At 41.7% G+C, this 26,791-nt stretch overlaps 1 protein-coding gene across 10 annotated transcripts; it reads right to left on the reverse strand.

The window, feature by feature from the left end:
• Window positions 1-1,925: 1,925 nt before the first annotated feature.
• LOC118431358 (ELAV-like protein 2) lies at window positions 1,926-26,791 on the reverse strand. Of its 10 annotated transcripts, none has more exons than XM_035842475.1 (8): window positions 26,357-26,791; window positions 19,633-19,684; window positions 18,641-18,842; window positions 10,173-10,276; window positions 9,161-9,314; window positions 7,161-7,386; window positions 5,884-5,910; window positions 1,926-5,123 (listed from the first exon to the last, which is right to left on the reverse strand). In XM_035842475.1, exons 2-8 carry the CDS (start codon window positions 19,669-19,671, stop codon window positions 4,808-4,810), a joined length of 1,068 nt encoding a protein of 355 aa, XP_035698368.1. In that variant the 5' UTR covers window positions 19,672-19,684; window positions 26,357-26,791; the 3' UTR covers window positions 1,926-4,807. The 10 variants fall into 10 exon arrangements, with proteins under 10 accessions (XP_035698368.1, XP_035698370.1, XP_035698369.1 ...); XM_035842477.1 differs by lacking the exon at window positions 26,357-26,791 and adding an exon at window positions 24,303-24,346; XM_035842476.1 differs by lacking the exon at window positions 26,357-26,791 and adding an exon at window positions 20,916-21,043.

Here is a 26,791-nt window from a genome sequence, read left to right on the forward strand (position 1 = left end):
GTCAACTTTTGCTTTTTATTGGAGGTGCAAGCTTTGATGATCTGGCTTGTCTAATTCCATGAATGTAACAGAACAAGATTTGAAGTGATTAACAATTTTGGGACGCAAATCATAGCTCAACAAATTGAGTAGATCTACCAGTTTGTGGACCAAGGTTTATCTTAGTATATGTCATTTCCATAATTGTACCTGAACAAAATTTGAAGAGATCAACATTTTGCATTCAAATTAGAGCTTAACAAATCGAGCAATCCTCATGGTTTGTGAACTAAAGCTTACGTTATACATTATAGCAATAAATCATTTGCTTTTTTCCGTTTCTGACCTGGTAGCCAAGCCCATGGGACCTTTAAAAGATTGGTCTATCTTGTTCATGACATTATTCAGTTCACTGTAGGATTTTCCTCATAATGAATGTGCAAGCCAAATTCGCCTGTCTGTCTACCATTGGTGTCACCTGCATGCTAGGATTGAACTCTATGCGTGGCTTGGAATAATTTTTTGTTAAACTCGTGGGGTTATATACTGTGAGAATATGCTGAGGCCAATGAATGGGTGTAATGTGTATATTTGAGTCTACAAGTGATAGGAATGAGGTTTCAGAATGCATACTAACTAAACGTTATTCATATCAGGTTGGTGTCTTCTTTTATGGTAGACAGATCTCAGGAGACCATTGTTGTTGCATCTACATGTTGTCACCAGCTTTGACTTACTTTTCCAACCCTCTTATTTTTTGGGAGCCCATATTGTTAATTTTCGTCGTTAAATCTTTCATTTCAAGCTTATAAAAAGACAATTTCATCATATGTTTTCAAGCCATGAAGTCCAAATGTTTTAGACAGCTGAGGTTAAATTTTTGTCTGTTCCAACAAGCAAATTTTTGTCCCAGTTTTGACCTACAGCAAGATGTAGAACAGATTCAACCAAATCTCACCTTTAGCTTTTAAATCTGCCCCATTCCAGTTTTTACTACATGTAGCTGATACTTGCATTATGTTTAAAGTGAATGTTGTGGTGTGGATAAATTTTAAGGACCTTGTCTGTTACAGTACTTTATTAAAGGCAACTCTAACACAAGACACCACAACATACGCCCAGGACAAGTCTTGTTTTCATTCTCGGCTATAAGTAGATGGAAATGGGCAGATGATCTTACCCACTAAATTTATGTATCAACAACTTTTGAAACTATTTCATCCAAAAACAAACTTCATGCATTCTATGCATAGCCTGGTATCCAGCCGTATTATAGCTCCAGAGTCTCTTCTGTTCTATTCGCAGAAGAGACTTGGGAGCTATAACACGGCTGGATAACAAACCATTCTATGCACTGTTAGAGGCCCCATGTCCACTAGACTGTGCTTTGATTAAGAGTTTGCTCAAAGAAATTCATAAAGCAAAAATTGCTGTTTGTGTGTTTTGTTTAAATCAGAGTTTCACATCCAGTATATTGCAATTATTATGAATTGTCACACAAATCCAATTTCGGTTTCTGTATAGTTACTCAGTCTGTTGGAAAGGGGTCCAAACTTGAACAAACACACTCATACACATACACCTCTTACATTACACACAGCACTACCACTTCATAAACTCTCGTAAATTCTCCAGAAACAATATCCCTCACCCAGAAGTGACCAACTGACCCAGCTGTAACTCAACATGTCCAAAAGCTGCTTGCCACAGTGGAGTATCGAGTAGCCAAAGGTGTGCAGCATTGTCAGCTGTTAGGTTGGGTCAGTGCTGGGTTGGGTCAGCAGTTGAGTTCATGTTGATACAGGCAACATTTACACTTCATGTCTGTCTATGTTGACTCTTCTGCAGCTGTCAATCACAACAAAGAAACTAGATCTACCCCCCTCCCCCAACTCAAGCATCATCCATTCATCCGTAGTGTCACAAAGACTGACACACAAACATACTCTAGTTTTACGGTGGATTTTATTATGTATTAAACATGGAAAAGTACAAATGTAACACAACTAGTTCAGAAACCATTGGAACAGCCGACCATTTTTTGGTTTACAAAGGAACTGCGTTTAATCCAGGAATTGGGATGTATACAATTCATGGAAGTATTCCCTGCAATCTAGGCAGTGAAACTTCTGGGAATTTGTTACATGGCCAACTGACACTTTCCACGCTGCTTGCTTGTACTTTCCACTCAGTCTTGCCCTTAAGAAGGACTCCCCCACCTCTAAAGATTGAGAAGTTGCTCCTACATGACAATCCAACTGTGTCAACTGTACTGCTCCCCACTCATCCTCACAATGCTACAAATGGCAAGACTTCACTCTGGAGCAACAGGCCACCACATGCCAGTCTTCTGGCATCAGCGCATTTTCTGACATCCATATGCTGCCTGTGCTGGACACTATCCTGCAGCTAAATATAGTGGCTTTCCATACATTTGATTCAAGTAGAGCAGAGAACTAATACTGTACATAATACTCATGCCTCGCACATATATACAGATTTTTCTTTTTTTTCTCCCAAGAAATTTGTACACCTCTCATTGATTTCAATTGTTCTCGAAGAAATATGTTCATCTTGAAATGGCTTGGATTATAATAACTCCGTTACTTGAGCAGAAAAAGTATCTAAACTCAAAATTGATTGGTTCTTGTGTAGGGAGCGTGCTAAGTGGCTGTGAGTGACTGGTGGGAGAACAGGGGTGACAATCTCTGTGTACATACATGGCTTTGCTGCCTTGCTCCAGTTGATACGATAGCCTGATCGATGCTATAACCTTGTAAACATTCGATCTGTCCTCATCCGTAGACAACTTTTACAACTTACAAAGTTTAGCGCCATCAAAAAGTGGCTGAATTGTGGGTAGATTGTCTGCTCTCGTCCTTACAAGAATAGTTTCTCTTGCTCATTAAGCTGATTGTGTCACTGAAAATAGAGCTTCTGGGTGACATTATCTTCAGGAATTATTTCATAGCAATGGTCTCGGATTAGTCCATGTCCCTCGTAAATCTCAATCCACATGATCTTTTGACACCAAAAACAAATCTGTGGTCCACCCTTTTCTACATGGAAACAAGTTTTGCTATCAATCGTCCATAGAAACAAGGCAATGCTAGCCAAACAAAATGTCACTGTGTGAATGAAAGGTAGCGTTATCGTTCAGGAGTGCCATCATCAGACATTTTCTTGAAAGAACTGTTCCAAGTTCAAACAGGCTTCATCTTGCTCTCGCTAGTTGAGTGTACCTATCAAACGTACGAACAGAATAACCTACGTACTAGCATTGTACTATCAACAACTTAAGATATAAATCTTAGGTCTACTACCTAATACACCAAAAACAACACTTTCAAAGGAAGTATCTCTCCTAGTTCTAAACGACATACTTTTTGCCAAAGCATTAGGGCTAATAAATAATTTATACCTCAATACGGTGACCAGGTGCATTCATTATATATTAAATTTTCACTCTGAGTGAATTTAGCCTTAGAAAATTACACCTCGACTTCTTGCAATCCTGGTGCCTTTGAAATGTTGCAGTATTCTGGAGATATCATCATTTTATGGCTCACTACAGAGTATACTATGCCTATGTACAAATTGTCACATTGTATTTGTACAAATTCATTGGTACGAAGAGTAGGAAGGTGCGTCTTTGCATGGTTCCTGGGAATTCATGGAAAGGAAGAACTAGTATTTTCGGTAACACCAGGGGAACTGTTGCCAACTCACAGGAATGTGTTTAAGTGCGAACCTCTGGAACAGAGTGGCAAGAGGAGCACAGACTATTGAGAAGTCCTGACAGAGCTTGAACCCGGGGTCTCCAGTGCATTATTTTAACTCTAGAGGATTCCTGTGAATTGACAAGTCTCCCTTTTTTCTTTTTTTGGAGTTCAGGAATATCTTTAGGGGGAAAAATCACCCGAGGCCCATCACTGCCTGTGCAATCTTTTGTTTTCTCAAAAGGAATTCAGTTCAAAATACGAACCCTGAATCCTTAAAAATTTCAAAAATTTCCTCTCATTTTTATAAAAATATACGCCTCTCTGAGGTTCACTGAACTTTTGTAGGTGACTTTTGGCAAGACCAGTTCAATCCAACGCCTCCACCTTGCGAAAGGATACTTCCCATCAGTGTGCAGGCAGACCATTCAAAATCAAATACAAAAACAAAATAAGTACAATCCATAAAAACAATCCAACAATATGATACGGAAAAATAAACTCCCGAAAGGTGGAAAACATGGAAAGAAACATAAAACAAAGATATACCCAGAAATCATGCAACAAATCAAAGGTACTTTGAAGGAACCAAAATGAAATGAAATGAAAATTTAATATAATGATGTTCCAATTTAGTCACGTTGACAACATGATAATGCAAGTAGTACCAGTACTAAACATAAAGTCAAAAATGTCATGTCATGTCTGTCTGAATGCAACACAACCACTTTACATTGTTACCATGCAACAAACACTGCATGAAATAAAAGAACTGTTAGTAAAATTCTCAAACTCCATCTCTAGTGAAACATCTCGTCCACTACAAGATACTCAAGACATAGGCTTTCTATGTCAAAAACCATTAACAAATGTTCAGAACTTGCCAAATCAACAAGCAGAACGTTTAATAACAACCAAATGTTTTTCTTCGGGTCCTAAAATGTGGAACAAAATCTCAACAATGAGAATCAAGGGTTCGAAATTTTATCTCTGAATAAAACCCTCACAGGACAACATGCACAACAGGATGTGGAAACAACACTTTCGGAAGGTCTGCCGTGTTTGCCCGCGTACAATTGGGGAATGCGGACAAGCAGGCCCGTCCAACTTTAATTCTTGTGTGCCTTGTTGGTCTTGAAGGAGACCTGCAACACCCGTCCTCCTAGACAGTAGCCGTTCAGCTGGGCGATAGCAACCACAGCCTCGTCGTAGTGCGCCATCGTCACAAAACCGAAGCCTTTGCACTTGTTTGTCTGGAAGTCGCGGATCACCTTCACATTGGTGACAGCGCCGAATGGGCCAAAGAGCTGCCACAGTACGCTGTCTTCAGTGTCTGGGGCCAGGTTGTACACGAAGATACAAAAGCCAGTGCCGCCGTTCGGAATGTTTCCAACGCCCATAGGGTCAGCGCCCATTGGAGAGTATCTGTAACAAAGGACAGGGCATCATAAGGACAATGGTTCCTGAAACGCCAGGCGTCGTACAAGCATCTACAAGTCCAGGCATGCACAACGATTCCTACGATCCATGCTTCATTCTCAACCTAGTGAAATCATTCCTGCAGCGCCAACTGTACTGTACCACTCAGGCTGAAAACAAAGGAAAAAGTAAACCAACAAAGGAAGGAAATCAGGTCGTAATGGGAATGTATGATCGTCAAATCCACAACGAAAACTGCAACCATCTATAACAAAGGTATAAAAGGTAAGTAAATGAACTGAAAGCAAGCTGGTGTTAGTATACTGAGGAGGCAACCACAACTACTTCTTATACAAGGACCTGCGTGCAAGACACTAAGGCAACCAGACTGAGGATCAACAACAACTTTATTGGTGTCTTCCACACTACAGTCTTTACTCAAGCACTAGGTCTTTCACTTGATACCACAGGTTACTGCCATCTAACTAGTAGGTGAACTTCAGACGTCACTTCTCCATATTCAATAGATTAGTCTCTTCATTGATTTTCTTCTGCCTGCAGTTCATCGCTGATTTTGTTCATCATTTTTTCACAGTGAATTGGAAATTTCTGTGTAATATCCGCTCACCTTTTCGTTCCACTGACTACCACAGTTCCCCTGGTTCTGACTTTTGCCTGACTGGTCAGGTTGTGTTTTCCCCCTCCCCACCCCCCAAACTACAAACCCCTTATGAAGATGATGTGAAAGTAAGAAATGGGCCTGCACCTGAGGTAATTAGACAGCAAGGCTTGCCTGGAATAGAAACCAGAGGAAGGCAGTCAGTAGTGCGCAGGGAATGGAATGCCACGGACACCACGACGGACACAACACGGAACAGTCACACCCACACGCCCAAGGCAGAGCTGCTCGTCAGGACCCCCTAGCACCACTCCTTTTTTTGCGTGGTGTGATGTGGGTCTAACACTCTCCATCACTACACTCAACCTGTACTTCTGCTCACAAAAGCTGCTGTCATTTGTGACAATTTCTATCATCATAACTATCTGAAGGACCCCCCTCTCGGGCCCTGACCACCAGACCTGCTTGCTTGCATGGGATCATAACATTATAAGCAGATATTCTTATGGATAAATATATGATATCAGCATATATAATGCTTCAACACAAGTACAAGCCCCGCCGCCCAAAAAACTAAGACCTCCATACCCCTCTCTGGTATACTGGTAATATCTTCTTTGTACAGATCTTTCAAAAATCCTCTGATACTAAGATGAACAAAAGTACTCTCAAGATATCAAAATACATCTACTGTACTCACTGACGAAGAAATTGTTAAATCATGTATACTCAACTAGTTAAATATGTACCTTAAATAGGAGAATGTCTACTTAATTGATCACCTAACATATGTTAGTGGATAGATCAGCATTGATCCAAACAATATGAAGAATCAAACTAAAGCAAAGTGAAGTAATGAAATAAAGGGAGCCCAGGGACAAAAATGTTGCCTTGGGCAAAACAGGAATCAGAAAGTACTGTACACATGTGGGATAGGAGTCGTCATTCACACCATCACCAGCATTCAACATCTATTTATCAGTATCTTTAGAATATCAACTGTAGCTGTGCAACATGCAGCAGAGTCCTAACAGTCTAATTTGGATGGCTTTTGGTAAAACCTATCTGCTAGTTGACATTTCAGGCTGTTTTTGGCGACGCCTCTGGAATGGTGGCATTACAAAAATCTACTTTGTTGCTAATTTTCCTTCTTACATGAACCGTGATGCAGTTTTACCAGATCCTAAAGAAGACTTTGTGTGAGGCCAAAACACAAGAGTTCTTAAATCTAAAAAGATTTATTAAAGCGGTGAAATGTCAACAGCAGTTAGCATTACTCTTGCAAGCTTTACTACAATACAAAGTGAGCGCTTCATAGAGAAATACGTAGTTCACGGGCAATTACAGAAGTGAGGGGACCAGCCCATAGCAGCAGTACAAGTATGGTGCCCCTGTATATCCTGGGGATACCTCATGCATCTTACCTGAATCGTGCGGTCTGATGCAGCATTGGGCCGAGGTACCGCCTAGCCGGGGCAAGGTAGGCTGCCTGTTGCAGAGCCTTGGCATGGTTCTGGCTGGGGTTGTTGGCAAACTTGACGGTTATGGGGTCTGTCGCACCCTTCGGGATGTGGCCGTTCAGCTCGGTGATGGCTCGCTCTGCCTCCACCCGCTGGTCAAAACGCACAAAGCCCACACCCCGGGACTGACCTGCAGGAGCACAAGGCAAAACATGGTCAGACAGGTTTCAAAACTCTATTCAGAAAGGTTCGTCAATTAAGGTTGGACATCCAGGTAACAACAGTCACTTGAGCAACTGGATAGATTTTTAAAACAATCAGACATTTCAAGATCTGAAACATCTCATTTACTACAAGATACTCAAGACATAGTTCAACTCAAGTGTGCTTGTACATTTTCAGAAAGGTTACACATTTCTCTGCTCAAAACCCACGGACACAAACACACCTATGCCTTCTCTCATACAGAAAGCATTGGCACAAACTACACAGCTAGATGCAGCTAAATTGCTCCTTTGAGTCAAGGCACTCCATGACATCTTGTGTGGAGAGCAATTTTTCCCCTACATCAAAGGTTTGTGGAGGAGACACTTCAACACGCCATATCCCAGCAGTGTTGTCAGGCCTTGATCTGATGTAACAAGGTTCCTATATGGGTCAATGCCCTCCGAAAAGAGAAAAACCCAAGAGTGGTAACCTTGTGACCCTGGGATCACAGAGAAGAGGTAATGGAACAGAGGCATCAAAACCATCCTGGTTAATTGTGGCCTGCGCCATCATTAAAATGGACACATCTCGGAGCTGCGGCCTGTATTAATGGTGTAGGGAGTTAAGTAGATGGCCTGCACGAGAGGCTGTGGTGGGGCTCAAGTGTTCCCAGAATAAATCTCTTATCTTCTTTCAGTACTGTCTGGTCGTTACAAAGGAAAAAAAAATACCAAATCCAAAAAGACTATGAAACATCACAGTCTACAATCATCAATCGTTGTTACAGGCTTTAGGGTCATCCAAAAGCTATACAAATGTATCGTCATCTTCAAACGATGCTCAATTATTTGGGGTTGAATTTTCGACGCTTGCTTTTCCTCATCAGCATGCAGAAGTACATCCACAGCCCTAAACCCCTCCCAATGGGGCCCTGCCTGGTGCAAGGCAATGAAGCTCCTGCCTGCTAATGAATGGAAATCAATGACTCCTGTCTCAAACTAATGCTGTGGTGCCGGATGATTGATGTTGTTGCGTAGGTGTTGACTTCAGATGGGCAGCACAGAGGCACAGGCTGGCCAGCCGTTTGCTTTCACAAATTAAACACAGTCTACCGAAGCACAGTTGAAACATTGCTAAACCAAAATAGATTTAAACCTGAACAAGTGCAGACCTTTGCAACGTGACCATTGACACAAGTATTGAGAAACCCATTTATAGTGACCACCTGTTAACATAGACAAGATTTTATTTACCCTAAGAAGACTGTATTCTCCTCACTTAACCTGTAGCTGAATGAAGCTACACCACACGGCCAATTTTGAAATTTTCACTTCCATGGAAGAATAACAGTTGCTCTTTTAGCCACAATGATTCAAACAGCCACACCAAAAGAAGCTCATACCGTCACCTATCAATTGACTATGCAACAATTTCTAGCTAAGACATTTCAACAAGCATGTCATACAGTTTCATGGTAAAGAATAACACTGTTTTAAGAGAGTGTCACACAGCTTGATCAACCAGTCTGCAAGGTCAAAAAGACATTTGGAGAATTCAAACAAGCAATGTCCTCTTGGCCAATGTGTAGCTTTTAGGGTTCGAGCACTGCCCAATGTAACTAAATTTTCAGGCTAAAAACAAGCTTGACTCTTCTGCCAATTTTGAATTTCAGCAATGTTCTGGTGATCAACAACTTCAGCCAAAGAGTGACGCCCACTTTACGGAAACAACAACGAGAATCACGACAGCGAACCCACCTGTTACAGGGTCAAACAGAATCCTGGATGTGATGATTCTCCCATGCGCCTCGAACAGCCCTTCTAGGTCCTGCTGTGTCATGGTTTTTGGCAGTCCACTCACGTACAAGTTGGCATCCTTGATCGCCTGGCTGCTTGGACGGGCATACGATACCTGCAACATACAATTAAACATTAGCACATGCGCAGGGATAAACAAGTCCACTAGCCCTATTGTCCAGGGCAAGTGAAAGTGCTGTTCGGGCAAGTGCATGTCCTACCCCACTTGTCCGATCGGGCAAGTAAGATTTTTCCATTGATTTTAGTGCAATTTTGATACACTTGTTACTTTTTACAGTCATGACATCAAGCAATTGTCTACAGAGAATTCACTGAAGTGAAAATGCATATACTAGTAACAGTGACATTTGAATTTTGGGCAAGTGAAAAATTGGTTCGGGCAAGTACATTTTTTATGTGCTTGCCCGACAGGACAAGTGGATTTTAGAAAACTTGTTCAACCCTGACATGCATATGATATCTTACTTTTCCTATCTCCTAGAAGATAAGAATGCTTGCACAAACCAAAGTGAGTGACAAACAGAATTGCTATCAGTACATAACACTCGTAATTAAAGACAAAATCTTACAGTCTATTCCTCATTTAGATAAAGGTGCTCAACTTATCTGACTACCATATTTCATCATAGTTGCTGGCCTATCTTGCAGTCCTGACATGCTGTGTCACATATGCACATTTATAAAGAACATGTGGGGTTTCCCTTTGCCACCTGTCATCTAAGGATCACCTTTCAGGGTCACCTAAGGTCGAGAAATCTGCTACTGCACTCTTATACTGAACTTCTTATAGAACAGCATCCATAGAATGTCAAAGACAAGTTTTGGTCCAGGTGATACAAATTTCTAGTGTTATGTTTCACATTACAAAATCTGGTACAGTAACACTCAACAAGATCTCGACTGCAAACACTTATTTCCTATACTCATTGTTACAAATTTTGTGGCATCTCACCTTGATAGTTTTTGCTTGGAGTCTGAGTCCGTTCAAGGTGTTGATGGCCTTCTCTGCATCTTGTGGTTTCACATAGTTCACAAAGCCATACCCTAGGCTCTGACCTGAGAACAAAAAGCATCTGATTAGACCACAGAAAGACTTCATTACGAACAAATACACCTGTATACATCTACTCCACACTCACATACATGCTGTCCGATAAAGCTTATTTTCACCTATTAGTGCCTTACGCCAATGATTGCACACGCACTTGAAGAACTACAAGAGACTTGACATTTAGTAGCATCTTCACAGCATCATTGTCGCATAATTATTTCTAGCCAACTCCTGGCACTCAGCATGCGCATCATTACGGCCCTTGTTATGTTCCAGGGCTACATCTGAGGTTCCTTTATTAATGAACTTGTCAGTAGCTGATTTATTATTGTCCATCAGAGGCTCTTTCCTGTGCTGCACTCTTTCAACTGTGAGAGGAGGCTCCCATTTACTGCTTGTTGCCATGGCAACAGCAGCGGCCTCTTATTAGAATGACAGGCTATGTTAATTGTATGGAAGTTGCTGTTCAGCTTTCTGAGGTTTTGCTGTTGGAAGGAGATGCAAATTTGTTTTGGCTCAAACACATCTTCATCAACTTGGCATGGCAAGTGGGATACATTTATTTGGAAATTTAAAAAAATGGGTGAAAACTATTATCATCAAACTGCCTCCCTTGTATATTGTTGAACAATGCCTATTTGCTGAAAAGGTAGATCCACAATACATGTATAATGGGGCAAGGAGGGATTTCTTTCTTTGTACAATTATGTATTTCTTGTAATCGTCCTCAATTTACATTTAAAGTAAATGGATCCTCAACACACCATTTCCTTTTTATTTCAGATCAGCAGTGTAGTATTTCATGAATATTTTCTAGATTTCTGAGGAAGGTTAGTGAGCTGTACTTTAGCTGTAATGCAATCAGGTATATGGATTATAATTGAGTAAGAGTCCTTCACATTTTGCCCCCTCGACCTGCATGTTACTTTTCTGGAACAGCCTTGCAGATGGTTCAAGCCAATTATGTTGGGTTCTGTAGCCTCTAACCTCACAGATGTGCACTCACAAGGGACCCAGGCACCATTATGAATGTCTGGCCATCCACCAGAGAAGCTAGGCCATTGTGTGAGTGCAAACTTCATTAGAGGGTTCAATTTCAGGACAGCGTGCCACCTTACTTGAACTGTGAGTGAAATATCAAGCATGTTCAACTTTACGCGGCTTGACGCATTGTCCTGATCGATTTTTATGAAAATGATTCAAATACATACTAACATCAAAACCTATGAATCTCATAAAACATTGACAAACAGAGGCACAGCAAAGCCCAAGATAAATATGAATATTATCAGACTTTTCTGGTGTCAACATTTTAATTCTTGTACCTTTCACGTCTCGTGCAAAATTATACTTTCAGAGATCGGATAGAGGACGTCACAAGATGCCAGCTCAGGAAGCTTGGATCACTTTATCCCATTCTAAGTACTAGCTACATATTCATTTCTAATGCATGAGGAGGGGAGTTCAGTGACCTAGGTAACCTTTTATAGGAAGTAGTGTAGTCTTTCTGTAATAGACAGATGTCCACTGAGACCTTCACACATCACAGACCCCATGCTTGGACTTCAAAGCCAATGGAAGTCAGGGGCCCTCCCAATGGGGATATGTAAACAAAGATGGGCCAAGGGTCATCTGCACTGGGAGGGTCCTGTGATGGGCTTTGACAAGCTGAGTTCCTGCCAGAATATGGCCTCAGTCCAGCTCAGGAGCTATCTTGGAATCAAGAGCTCTGTAGTTTTACCAAACAATATCACAATTTCACCCAGTTTTCTACAACAGTTCTACAAGTATACAATGGTAGTGGAGGTGTAGAAAATTATATTTGTGACGATCTAAAATAAGTTACAGAAAAAGATAGTTGCAGCATTTGTAAGGATGTACCAAGGAGCTAATTTTCATGTAAGTCAAAGAATACCTGGCCTATCTATAAAAGAACAAATAAGTACATTTGGAAGGGGCAATACTTGCTATGAAAACTTTTTTTCTATAAACAGGTGCGAAGGCCAAGTTGTGAAACTTCCTTACTCCTCAAAAAGAAATCCTTTCATATTCATATTAGACATACTGTTATTGGACTGTAGAAAGGCCATCACATTGAGTTCTATTTTGTCTCCACTACCATCAGATAAATGAGTTGTTTTTTGGTATAACTTAGTTCCTACACAAGTGACAGCTGATTTATCTGGAACACATTTCTGCTTGTTCTTGACCTTGCCCTAACTCAGCTGTTGGACTCAGGTCTGCTCATGGCTTCAGTTTAACCAAACCATCAATTGGGGGTCTCGACACACTTGGCATCTTGTCTTGCCAACTTTAATCATGTTCAACTGACTTTTCTGTGAGGTTATGATATCAGAAACCTTTTGTTTCTTGCCATATTCACTTTTGAGCACCAGGAAATGCCCATGTTGTTGTTGCTGCTGCTGTTTTTCTTTTGCAAATACTGTAGGGAATTCCCAAGGACCCCCATCAAGGTTGAGGTCAGATGCATTGAACCTTTGCATGTAAAATGGCAGACTTCTTACCCTGAAGAAATGTTATACTGATTCCTTTCAGATGAGGATGTGGGAAAGTGAAGGTCCCCACCTACAATGAACCATCGGAAAAACCAACTAAGGCTTTCATTAAACAAAAAGTGCAGTCTCTTATAAATGTTACACTTGTCTACAAGGCATTAAACTGTTAAATGTTTTAGAAGACAAATACAGGGCTTGAAATCCATTTTTGGAAATAGATGCACAGTTACAAAATTCAGTGAGTATAGAGGGAATTTTGTGTACACAACATCAAATGAAGTGGAATGACAGCTAATCGAAATTACAATTTACTGTCTATCAAAAGTTACTTCTTTAGAATAACCATACACAGATACATATCAAAAGTTAGGTGCACAGCTCCAATTTTGGGTGTAGGAAAGTGCATATGCACCATTTTTTTCCAGCCTTTCAATCGTATTCTAGGACCCACCTCTCACATACAAGCGTTAATCAGTTTAACTGGAGGTAAGACAACATTTCATGTGCCTTGCATGTCTATATTGAAACAGGGAGATCCCTTGATTGTTTGCTGTAGGGTAGCGCTGCTCCCTGGTGCCAGGTTGGTCGGGTGACCTAACCCTGACCTTGTCCACATGCAGACATGATAATGGAGTCCAATTATAGATCCTGTCTGCTCCAGTGCTCCGCTAATGCAACACACAGGAAATTATTTCAACCCTCTCCGCCTGCTTTCTCATCTTTAACACAAGGCACAGGTTAGCCCAGCTTTTAGAATAATTATAGCCTTTTATCTGGGGGAAAATCTTGTTTACATTTAGTGTTCGGTATGTGCATTTATTTATTTCACAACATACCACATTGTGCCATACGGCTCTAATTTAGTCGCATTCCAAAATTTTCAATAGTAAGTATGGTATTTTAATTATCTATACTCCAATGAAAAGTTAGCATTCTTTTTAAAATGCTGTGTTCTCAAAAAGTAGAAGTTACTAGAGGGTGGGAAAACACTGACCTCTCCTTCCCCTTTCCCCTCCCTAAGTCTTCTCAAAGCAGCTTGTTTCCAAACACTGACATATTTTCCCCCCAACTTTCAGGATGTACAGGGGGCAGGCTGTTTATGTTAGACTAAGGCACGTTTAGACAGCTTGAGAGTCGCCCTGAGACCAGTAACAACACAAAATCCCTAAATCTGACAACACAACATGGTGTACATGTCAACAGATCACCGCTTTCAGCCATCTTTGTAAAAACAAAGGGATAAATCTGCCCTAAAAAGCTTTGACAGGGTCTGTGGAACAAGAGAATTTTGTAATCTCTTCTAGCATGTAAGGCTGACAGGTAAAGGTGGCATCCATCACACTATCTTGCACAGTAGCAGGGGCACCCATGTGTGTTTACTCAACTCCTAGCCTGGCTACCCTCCAGTAGGCTTGCTGTTGACACCTACTTGGGAAGTTTACAGAGTGAGTTAACACTACCTTGTCAACTTTATGGGCCAATTAGCTTATCTGGTCTGATAGCTTTGTTTACAGTAGAGTTGGGGGGTAGGGGGAGGAGCAGTCTGGGATGTGAAAAAAGTGTTCAATGGATAAACTTCACAGCATCTGTAACTGAGCTGGATTAGGGGGGAGGATCTTTACATGTAACAACAAATCACTCTGTCTCAACACTAATCTATTTACTGGGAAGCACTACAGAGGATGGTATAGATTAAGACAGATGCCCTGGTCCTGGATAGGAATGATCTGAACCCCATTGGTAACCCTGACCCCATAGCCCAGCTGGTGCCAAGTGAGAATTTTTGAGTAGGCACTCCAAATATTGCCCCATTCTTAAGACATGGCAAAGCCTTTACACGGACTATGCAATCCTCCAGAACCAACATGCCTGCCAACTCTTTACACACAGTAGTAAACTGGTCATGATTAGAGACCTATACCTATAAAGCACGTCATAATAAACTTCCTTCCTTTGTAATACCTGTCATTTCTTTTTTAAACTGATAATTTCAAAGAAAACCTTATAACTGTCTTTAAACACCAAACATGTTAGAGATCATGATATTGTAAGATGTTGCTAAAATCATGTTGAAATTTACAGTGTGAACTTCTGATTCCTCATGGCCTTGGCCAAAGCCTGGAGCGTGCCTACCAGGGCCCCACAGGACTCCAAACTTTATCCCTGGGATCACAATAGTATTGCTGGGTTAAATTCAGCTTTGTTACAATTTGAGACAATCTTGTATTTCCTCCAGGATTTACATAGTGTACTATCTGAAGCCAGTGGCCTTGTTTAAGGTTACTGACACCTTTGGAGTTTCAACACCAAGACCTGGTTCCTGGTGCAACTAAAAATGAACCTTTTTCATCTAATTTTCCTCTTTTTTTTAACAACAAAATGCAACAGATTTTACACCAATGAAGAAACATAACTACCTTCTCTATTTACCAATACTGCATACACATATCTCTTGGCAGGTATACAATATCTTTTCTTTCAAGTAACCATAAACACAGAATTACAATCATCTCATGCTTGGTGGCATCCATCATTCCTACCCAATGAAAACTATCATATGAGATGATGAATTGTTGTAAATGAAAATATGTCCTGACACTTTACAACACCTCCTAATTAACAATGTGTGATACGAACAGAAGGACAGCACTCTAAACAATGGGTGTATTATTGGATGAGACGAAAGCTTTTGTACAAACTGCTAATAGAAGAGAGGCTCTAGACATGAGTAATTCATCATACTGTAGTGGGGCATTGAAATGTATGAAGCAGCCATTGTTATTTCTACACAATCATTATCTCTGAAGGGCCTTGTTAATCAAATGTGTAAATAACTTTGATTAAAGTCATTATTTCCCAAATTTTAACTTTTCTGTGATCTTCTGTACGTGGAAGACATATTTTCCTTGAACAGACTGTCCACCATCTGTTCACAAATTTTAAAAGGGCTTCATATGTTCTTTCAAAATGATTTTAGATCCAAAATGCAGAGGGACATCAATTATACTCATTTCAGTCTGTTCGCTACTTTGAAAGGCTCCTAAGGTAATGAAAGCGTTGTAGGATGCTTTTAAGAGGACCGGGATTGTGTTATCAGGAGAAGTGTTCTTTACCCTGGACGTAACGTAACGTGTTGCCTAGCGACCGACAGCAATACAAGGTCAGCCCATGTGCCGGCATATATTTCACCATTATCAATCCGTGGCATCCACCAACAGTTGAGTCTGTAATTTGTGCACCGCAATGACACAAGAGCAGAGGAAGTGTGACGAGAGGTATTTTGCTTGTCCACTTCGGCTGAACAGTCAGACCTGAAGGGCACCTTCAAAAGATGACGAAAGCTATCAACAATTTGCGCCTACCTTTAATGTTATCATCAAGAACACCAATAGAACCCCATCTCCTAAAGTAGCTACTTGATTGCCATACACATTCAGGTCCCTCATTTCCACCATCCAAGACCAAATTTCTCTTTTTTCACAAGTGTGGAAAATATAATTTGATGTTTCTGTGCTGAATCTATCATCAAAGAAAACAAACTACAAAATATACAGTGGTCAATAAATTTTACATGACAAAATGTTATGGACTTCCCAAGTCATAAACACAGCAATGTACAGAATTCAGGCCTGCTGATTAAGCATTTGGTGTCGCCGAGATTTTGTTTGTTGCTTGTGTAATTCCCCACCACTTAGAAGGGTGCATCTTCCCCATTAAAGTTTCATGAGGGCCTGCATGGCCCGACAGATATTGTCATCATACAATAAGCCGAGCCTCTCCCTTCATGAATTATTTACTGTATGTGGTGGTGTGAATAACGAATAAGACATATGCAACACCACGATTCCTAGATAAGGGCATCAAGTCACAACACATTTCTACTGTCCTTTCTCCAATGCCCCCAAAATAACAACTGTGTAGAATTTATAAAAATGACCAGTTTGACAAGACAATTGAAATAACTGTTTACAAGTTGGAATTTAGGACAAAGTTGAACCAAAGCATATCAATGCTTACACTGCCAAAAGATATTTTTTATTTTGTTGAGATGCATCTCCAAAATTTAACCTACTCTTAGACTGCAAGTAACTGATGATGATAATTTGAAACACTGTTTTGATCAGAGTAAATTTTGCTGTTTTGCCATCTAAACATATCAAGTGAACTTAATCTCCTACCAAAGCTCCCGAATAATCTCAATATAGGAAGGGCTATTTTCACAGATGAATGGTTGGTGTAGCAATTATAATTAAGGTGATGTGGTCAGTCCTTAAATCCAATTTGTGCTCAGCCCACTTGAAAATAAGCATCCCTGTGTCAATTACATGGCAGGTGCTATTGGGGGAACAGGTGCACCACGGAAATTTCACAGGAAAAAAGCCAGCTCCCAAAGGACCTGACAAAAGGCATTAGGAATAGGAGGGAGGGGAGCACTGATTTTAACCAGGATGTCTGGCTGGAAAACAGATATTTCGGCTGGAGCCACAGCTATTAACTGCTTATGGACACATGAATTTTTTATCAGGGGAAGATTTTATGGAAAATCTCTGCCGTTAAGGATCTCTTCAGAATAACCCGGTAGACAGTGTTATCAGACAGCACCTGTACTACAGAGGAACCTGTGGCCACCTGTCTATAACAATTGCCTTCTATTAGCACATCCCTTCTTTAGCCAGGGATAAATTAACAGCAGATGCCGATCTGCAGAGCCTAACCCTTGCCTTTGACTTTGACCCCTATATATAAGGATGTGATAGAACACAGAACGACTCATTAACAAGGGACTCCCAGGCATTTTCTCATGTATATCAGAGGACACAGTTGGCAACCAATGAGTGGTTCCAAAAGAGATCTGTTTAATACTCTTTCCATATATGGAACACAGGCAAGACACTGATTTTTACCCCCTCTCTACAGATATTTGTATTGAATTTTGTATTCACCACATTATCAACTTTTGTCTAACTTTTTAAATTTTGCCAGATGTATTGCTAAACTGGAGTTGAAATTGACAGGAAGAAGCACATTTATTGGTTGATCCATACATATTTGATTTTGTGTCCTTTTTGTTGCTCAGTGCTAGAAAACATGTGAAACTGTCCTACATATTAAGCTGGTAGAGTGATACATTGGTTTCGTCACACTATGATGTAATTTCTAGAGGGCCTGCTGGGACCACTATTGGACTAGCACCAAACAGACTGGACAAATTTTCTTAGCACGGTACCTCCAACTCTTTGCCTCAAAGCCTTTGTCTTGGGATTGGAAGATAACAAGTCCGATGACGTCAGCTTTGTCGACTGTTGAAAGCAGCCAACTCCACAAAGACTTGCCAACAAAGAGCCAGACAGGTTGACGTGATTTGGTCAGGCATTTTTTTTCATGTTCTACAGTGACTCACCAGTCTTGCTGACATTTGAGTCATCCCGAATACTCATCCAATAGCTCTAACTAGCTTTTATATCATAACATGCCCTTTTCTGATGAGATGACAATGGAGCAATTTAGGCAACATGTTAAGGAAGATAAACTTGAAGGATTTGGTTTGACAAACCGTAGAGGGAAACAATGTATTTGCTACAAAGCACAGGGACAATAGTACAATCTTTTTTAAGCTCAACTTTCTACTCTAACTCGCATGAAATACTTTATGTACAATTGTGTTAAAGGCAATACTAATTTGGTTTTAGATATCAAATGAGCTACAGCAGCTTCCTATAGAAAAGCAAACTTTGCAGACAATGTTGCTTCAAGAGCATGAACTATTTGACAGTACTGACAAATGAAAATTTTCTGTAACAAACTATATGTCTAGGATACCAACACATGTGCATGGCAGTGAGTGACACTTACCAGTGACTTTGTCTCTGATCAGCTTGCAGGACTCCACCTCCCCGATGCTGGAAAACAGCGACTTAATCTCGTCCTGTGTCATGGTCTGCGGAAGGTAGTTCACGATCAGGTTGGTCTTGCTGTCCTCGGTGCTCGATCCTGTGCGTCCGTCGGGCGAGCCGCCGCCCGTGTTGTTAGCATGGTTTTCCATCATCTCGCTGGCCTGGAGAGAAATCACAACAACAGGACATTACTCAGATGCTGTTGAAAAGCATCATCCTAAAACATAAAGATTATAAAACAGGTCAAAGCTTAGCTTCAAATAAAATGATTGACCAACATCTCTATATATAGTACCAGGCCGCCACCCTCCCCCCTTACTGTACCAAGCCCAGATTTGCCTATACAAACATTACCCAAACCCTGCTATGTTACGTAAAATGTGGTACCTTCAAATGATGCATCATGGCTACAATGTTATCCATAGCTCGGTATTACAGCTCCGCGAACACGAGTCTGCCTTGCTGTTCTAACGCTACCCAAATCTCAGACGGAGCGTGTTATCACGCCTGCAGACATTACTACCACATTACATGGGGAGATACGGCCCTTTACAAATATGGGAAATTGTGTCAGCACGTGGAGAATTTGTTTCGAGTGTGGCATTACATGGTACTGTGTTTAAGGATGGGCAAGAGTAACCAAGGCCTCTGGAATGGAATAACAGCTGACGGGGAGTAATGCGTGTCACCCAATGGAATGGCCCTCTGCTTCCACCAAAGAAAATACAACTGAAATCACAATCCAGCCTGCAGTACTTCTCTTTAACATGTTACCACAGCTGCCTACAACTGTCTACTTGCTAGAACTGCCACTAAAAATCCACCACCAAAGTTAGCGCTCCATGGCTACATTCTACCCACTAAACACAAGTCATAACATTATGATATAATCCTTTTAGAAGGTCTAAAACAAACTGTGAAAGTAATATAAAAAGTATAAATATTGCTTACAAAAAAGGAAGAGTTTTCTGCCACACGTACTTTCCCCATGGATGGTTTAACTCTGCAGAGGGAAAGATCACGAATGTCAGGTAATAGAAAAGTGTACCAGAATGTTTTGTCTGCTGTTCTACCCCCGTCTCTCCAACATAATTCACTACTTTTCCACTGGAACGTAAAATGTGAAAAGAATATAATATTATTGGAGTAGCAGTTTAGAGTGTGGATTATTGGTGAAATGCCGAATACACGTCAAGTTTAGCCCATACAAGTTGCCAGCCAGAAGACCATACCCATAGAGGGCCCCAGATAGCTACCCCCCTCCCCCTTGTGACAAATACACTGAAGTTGACACATGGAGATGAGAATGGGAACATATGGGATGAGGTGGGATCAAGAGAAGGTCCTAGGAAGGTAACAACACCAGACTTTATGATTTTACCTTGACCTCTAAGCCCGGCAACAGACGAGAAATTAGAAGGAGACTACAGACAAAGAGGGAAAGCACAAAGGAGTGGGGACAGAGGAAGCCATTTTGGATACATGAATACACATTAGCATGGAGAAGCAAGCAGCAAATCCCAGCACCCAGCGTGCAACACTGCACAAAAAGAGACCTCTTACTTAAGTACAAAATTAGATGGACAACTTACAGAAAATGAGGAATACAAGGAACTGAAACTTATGTTACATAAAACTGAAAGAAAATCAAAAGGAACCATACATCACTGCAGAGCTGGCAATTCTCCAAAACTTTCTCCTCCAAATGCTCATAATTCCTAAACACTGATAAAACTCTTTATATTAGATAAACCAGTGGCAGTTTAGTCAGAATCTGGGGATCGAGTTTCTTCCTGACCACTGTTCAGTAAATTTGCAGAGTAGTTGGCAGGTGGTCTGAGGCCCCAATGGGGACCTCAGCTCTTCCTTGGGGAAAATGCAGGGGTACAGGAAGCATGTATTTGTCAGCGACTAACACATATCATTATCCTCATTTACTGAAAGAGGGAGGTTTGTCAGCACAGGACATTGTGTAAGAAAATAGCAGTGAAAGATTGGCTAAAAAAACATCCTCTGAGAATGAGAAAAACATCTGATAATGTTATCTCCAGAACTTTGTTGCCATAATCTGAAAAAAATAACATTGTGGCAATTCTGGCCTCTGGCGATTGTTATAATTTTGACCCCAAATGAAATAGCTTCATGACCCAAGCCAATACAATGCTACTATCATTGATCTATTGGGCTCCATTTTGTAACACTAACTGCACAAATCCAACCACCAGCTGGCCTACCTTTCTTCCTGAAATCCTGTAATCTTTATCTCCTGTCTAACGTTTCCCCACGTTCTACAGCAGCACACCCGTTTCACTCGTTCCTTTGTCTACAACTGATACATGCCCAGTAGCATCCCCTTATTTATATTCATGCATGCCCCCTGACAGTGTACACAAAACACCCAGTGAAACCCTAAGCCGCCCTCTTTTGTCCCCTGTTCACACCTCATTGAGGCTGGAGGGGCATGATCAGGCCTCATCAACATAAACTATCCATACAGCACATGGTCCCTCTGCTACAACCTGTCTCTTGTTCCCTACAAACTCCACAATCCAACTCCTAAATCTTCACATGGAAAACTTGTCTACAGGCCAGCCCACACAAGCCCTTTGCAGACATGTGACAATTGGTAAGAGCTTGGCAGGGAAGGTATCAGATAGACTGAGGGACCTTGTTCTAGGGATTTTCACCACCTATATCTGTGACCTCATGTACAGTACAAATTACTACAATTGATTCCAGATCTGCCTGTCACACACACATAGGGGTTTGCTGACAGTTTCTAATTTGTGGGTTAGAGGAAAGCCTGAAGCTTTTGGGTGTACTCAACCTGGCTCTGTATTTAATCTGACTTAGGGTGGAATTTGGGCCTGATGAAATAATGCCTTCCACTGCTGCCCTCAATCTGGAAATGCATTTAGCATGTACAACCACAGATTTCAGTTAACACCCAGTCCTGTTGGAGCCAAGACATGCTGTGGTCTCTCTCTATGTCTATGTCACACTTACTTTACTTGTAAATTCTAGGATTCAAATTCAATTCACCCTTGAGATTTCCATCCATTAGCATTTTGACTTGCTATTGTTAAACCTGGCTTTCAAATTGCAAGGACAGAAATTTCATCATACAGCTGTACAACTACCAAATAAAACCTTACCATCATTTTCTCAAGGCTCAATCACAAATTACTGGTAACATTTCTTGCCAATAGACAGATGTACACAGGCTAGGTAACAGTAGATTGGACCTATTGTCCACCTGATGACCAATCATTGGTGTAGAAGAATCAATGACATGTGGGAGAAGGCTCAAACAATAGAGAAAACCAAGGGAATAATCAAGGACTCCTAGGAATACCAGAATTCCAGCCTTTGTACTTTCTCTAGGCAAAGGTCAGAAACCTTTCATCTCCTAAGGGATCTGCAGTTATACTGTCTTGGTGACTGACAGACTTCATACCAAGTGTTTCTAAACTGTAGAGTCATTACTTCATACTGTTTTTGACCTTTCTTACTCTAAACTATGTAAAACAAGCTGGTTAAATATTTCTTTATATGAACTGCCACTATTTCTTAAACTATGCAAAACAAGTGGAGGAATCTTTCTTCATACAGACTGTTTCTGACCATGTCTAACTCTACACTATGCAACACAAGTGGGAAAATCTTTCTTACTTTGCCTAAGATCAAACCTTGGGTTCTAACAGGCACCGGGATAGTGGTTACTTCCTGCTTGCTTGACTTCCCCTGCGTTATCTTTACTAACCCCGATCTGTGATGACAGCAATCCACAAAATAAACAAAACCTGTAGTAAATTACCCTGCTGAAAACCACAATGTATACAGACCACCAGTCAAGAAGGAACTCTCCCTGAAGAAGCCACCACTCCACTACACACTGCAGCTGAATGCTAAAATCCTTGTTGACAAATTGACTGATCAGGACTGCCTCTCTGCTACTGAGCAAAGGATTTAGATGAATACTAATCAGACTAGACCCAGGGCTCAGCTGTGAAAATATACCCCTACTTGATAAATATGCATGCAGGGTTAAACCTCCTTGATTGCTTTCAACACAATTGATATTGTCAAAAGTTTACATATGCTGATGGCAATATTATTGTTCTCCATAAACATATTAATTGGCTTTACACCAAGTGTCAGTGCTATATGCAGTTCTAGTTCTTCCTAACTCGACTGACTGCCAAAACTCACACCATAAAGAAGAAAGGATGTTATTTTCAAAGGCGCAAGCTACCTCAGATCTTTCTGGACTCGTGTGGTTACTAGCAATATGGAAAATTGTTTTAACATTTTACTCACAAGAAAAGTTAATACCAAATGACAGTTACTACTTTCCCTGTCTCTGGGCAAGTCATACCACAGACAATATACTAAATACATGTAAATGGTTCCATATGCTGTATCAAATTCCTTGCTATGCAGAAAAAATGTAAAACTTTTGGTGGCAGAATCTGAGAGAACATCTCAAACTTCCTACATACATTTGCTAAATGTGTGAACACAGCGTACTGCAAAAATGTCTGTCTCTAATTACTGTGACTGCAAATAATTCTAACAAAATGCTTTCTAGTAATGGAACACAGGAACACTTCTTGATCTCCAGACTATGTCATTGCCTAATACACAAACACAAGGAACAAATATAGCGGAGGGGAAATACGGTCCGCCTCCCTTTGTGCGGGGAAGTACCCTAAAGCACCGCTATAGCAGCTGGCTGGGGAGACAATACACCTGCCCCCACTATAAACATGTGATACAGGGAGATAAGATTTGCCTGCAGGCCCCATCTGCCCCGATCCCAGTGGACCGTGCTTTGTTCTTCTCTATCCACTCATGACCAAAGGGACCCCACTCTTTCAGCTAGACAAAATCTCAGCATTTCTAATGCTGCCGTCAAAACTCATATCCCCATGACATGAAATACTCTAAGAATTTGGTAGGATCTAATGTAACAGTTTTCCCCATTCCTTGATGTAACAGCCTTGCAGTCTACAGTGTCACTACAGAGAACTTCTGAAGCTTCCCGCTACCCCCCATGACCACACCACAGAAAAGGCCTCCAGAGGTCAGGACAGACTCTCTAACAGTAAACACGGAAATATCATCTTTCCCTGTTAAGTCTGGCTGAACCTTGCACTTAGAATTACTGAGAGGCTATAAATAGTAAATCTACAAGATCGGCCTGTTCTAGGCAACTCCTACCCAAATATACTACGTCTTACCGCATCTTATAAAGGCCATGGGATAAATACCAGCCCTAGATGCCATGCTGTGATCATTTTAACACAGCTCCCATACAACTAGGCTACAAGGAAAAAGACCAACTGGCAAGAAAAAAATGTTATAAGAAAGGTCTCTCTATACAGGAGCCAGAAAAGATGTAATAATAGCAAACACAATTTTCTTCATAAGCAGGAAATGGAAATCTGCCCCAGTGCTCATGCTTCACCTCAATCAAATTTGACAACCTGTTCTTGCCATGCATCTAGAGCTACCAGCCTACCACTACCCTTATAAAGTCCAGTCGAGGAAGCCTGACAAAGCAAGGAAGAACGAACAAAGGACAATGTAATGAAAAGGCAAAACAAGAGAAAAATTACCAAATTTGTAGGTGCGAGTCCCTTGAATGCTGTACCAGTATGGTGAGTCACGAACACAGAGTGACTTACACTGAGTCAGTGGAGCACCAAGGAGTGATGCGTCGAGCGGCGTGGCCACGGATAAATAAATGTAGGCACCGGGCCTGAGATTTTGCCTAATGCAGTTAATTTATGTTAATGCCATGCAGGCATATTACCAACCATCTTCCAGAAAAGGTCATCTGAATTGCCACTGTCCCATGAGAGCTTGGCTCAGGAGTCGAGAAGGCAACCAAATTACCTTTGCAATCAATAACCCCCTGTCAATGCTTTCTCAATAATGTAATTTCAAGCAAAATCCATGCAAATGTTCAGGGACCTCATCTCCCCAAATGGCGCCACCATCACTCAGCAGAAATCGTACAATTTTGTAGGAAATGACGCCACGATTTTGGAACTAGTCCGACAGAATCATCATATTTAAACGGTTTTGTTACTTGCAAATCTTTTTCGTGAAACGGCGAATGACAAACACTATACGTGGGCAGGCAAAAGCAATTTGAACACTCCCAACTGAGAGGGTACATTTACTCTATTATCAAATAAGCCGTCATCAGTTGATTACTGCGGACCTGGAGGTATCCCATTTCCCGAGATTCTAGGATGACAGTTCACAGCTTTCAAGGGAATAGAATATTTGTGTCTATGATATATTACTTCCTACAAAACGGGTGACAGCTCTGAGAAAACAACACATGCGCCTCCCATTCAGTTTTGTACAATCTGGGATAGCTAAAAACTGTCCGAGTAACTAGGCTAGTGGCGGGACAAAGACAATGGCTATTGACTAAGGGTGACTGAGATACCCCATACCAGACTGGCACAGTGGGGATAGGAATGGCTAAATAAACTCGACCCCGGTTTTGTTACATCTGCTTGGTAAAGCCCCCTTATAGGGATATCTGTCACAAAGCCAGGAAAGAAAGGATCTGTGCTCTAGAGAGAAAGGAAGTTGGGGGTAACCCCAAGACAGGGTTTACAGTTTCACTTTTCAAGGAGGGGGGAGGAAGGGTGGGTGGAGATAAACGGTGTTTTATTGGTTAGAGTTGGAGAATTTTTATAGATTTTGACACCCCTTTGTTTGCGCAACGGTTTATCGTCTCATTGTGAGGTGGGTCGCGTGCCGTCTGCCCGAGAGCACCACCTGAATTACGCACGCGAAATTTCCATACTTTCTGTCAGAATCTTGTCCAATCTGGCCGGTCTGGCGGACTTGAGCAGATGGGGACCTTTTGTTTGGACCTGACCCCGAGTTTCCTTTGTCTGGAGGGGGAAAACGTTACGGTTACTCGCCCCCGACACAAGCGGCCCGCTAGCCGCGACACAACAGAACACGCACGGGTGTGCACCGTAGGGGTATAGAAATTACCAGGTGCTTCTCAGATTTTGTTACAAACAAAATTTTGGGGCTACGGTTCTGTGATAAATTTTTCCTGCTATCGCGGTATACCCGGTGGGAAGGAGAGGAAACCGCGCCACTTTATCGCGAGCCCGCACATTTTCCGAGCTGAGCTGCCCAGATAAATACAGTAGCCGTGCAGAGCTCGGCTAGGGACGGGGCCCATCGGAGACAAGGTAATTTACTGCGGAGACGAAGACCCACCGACCGTGAAATTAAACCCCGCAACTACGCCTCAAACGGAGGAAGAGGCCGTGAAATTTTGCCGAGCGTCGAGGCGTCTTGGGCGAGAGTGTCCAAGGGTCATTCAAACTTGGTGCCAAAGCTCGTGTTTGTAGGGTTTCCCCTCCAGGGCACAATGTTTGCCGTACAACACAACATGCCAAACCCCACGTGCACGAAACATCCCCCGTGCTTCTCTATCACGCCCCTCGCTTATCAACGACAGGGACATGTACCGTGCCTTTTACCGTGGAAAAGGTGTTTAGAATATATTTTGGACGGAAGTTCCTGTCATGACATTTTCTGGGACGACTTATAATTGAAGTGACAATGGGTCTAAATTTATACACGGGACAATACAACGACACAACAACCACGTGTGTTCAAGCCTTACCTTTCGAGTTTTACGGTGGAGCTGCTGGCAAAATTCGCGTCCGCCGTCGCTCTTCGGAGTCTGTGCCGCTTACCGTGGCTAGGTACGGCTGTCTCGGGGTTCTAGGCTTTTCTTGGCGAAGGGGGAACTGCCAAACAACGTACCCTACAAGATGGCGTGCACAGAACAAGGGGGAACTCGGCCGCCAACGAACCCTGGGCTTCAGAATTCGCCTCCTCCAAAACGACCCAAAATGTCTACCACAAAAATAAGGCGTGGATGCCCTGGGTGGAAAACGGAGGCCAGGTTCAGGGAGGAAAAGTGGTAAAATGAGGGAAAACTGCAACAAAACCGCCTTCCTACTGAAGAACTCAACTGAACGTTTACGGACGGTGTTGTGAACGAAAATAACGTGAGGCCGCCGAACATTTGCTACATGACGGCCGCATTACAACC

This window comes from Branchiostoma floridae, chromosome 15 (genome assembly GCF_000003815.2).
Source record: "Branchiostoma floridae strain S238N-H82 chromosome 15, Bfl_VNyyK, whole genome shotgun sequence".
Classification (NCBI taxonomy): domain Eukaryota; kingdom Metazoa; phylum Chordata; class Leptocardii; order Amphioxiformes; family Branchiostomatidae; genus Branchiostoma; species Branchiostoma floridae.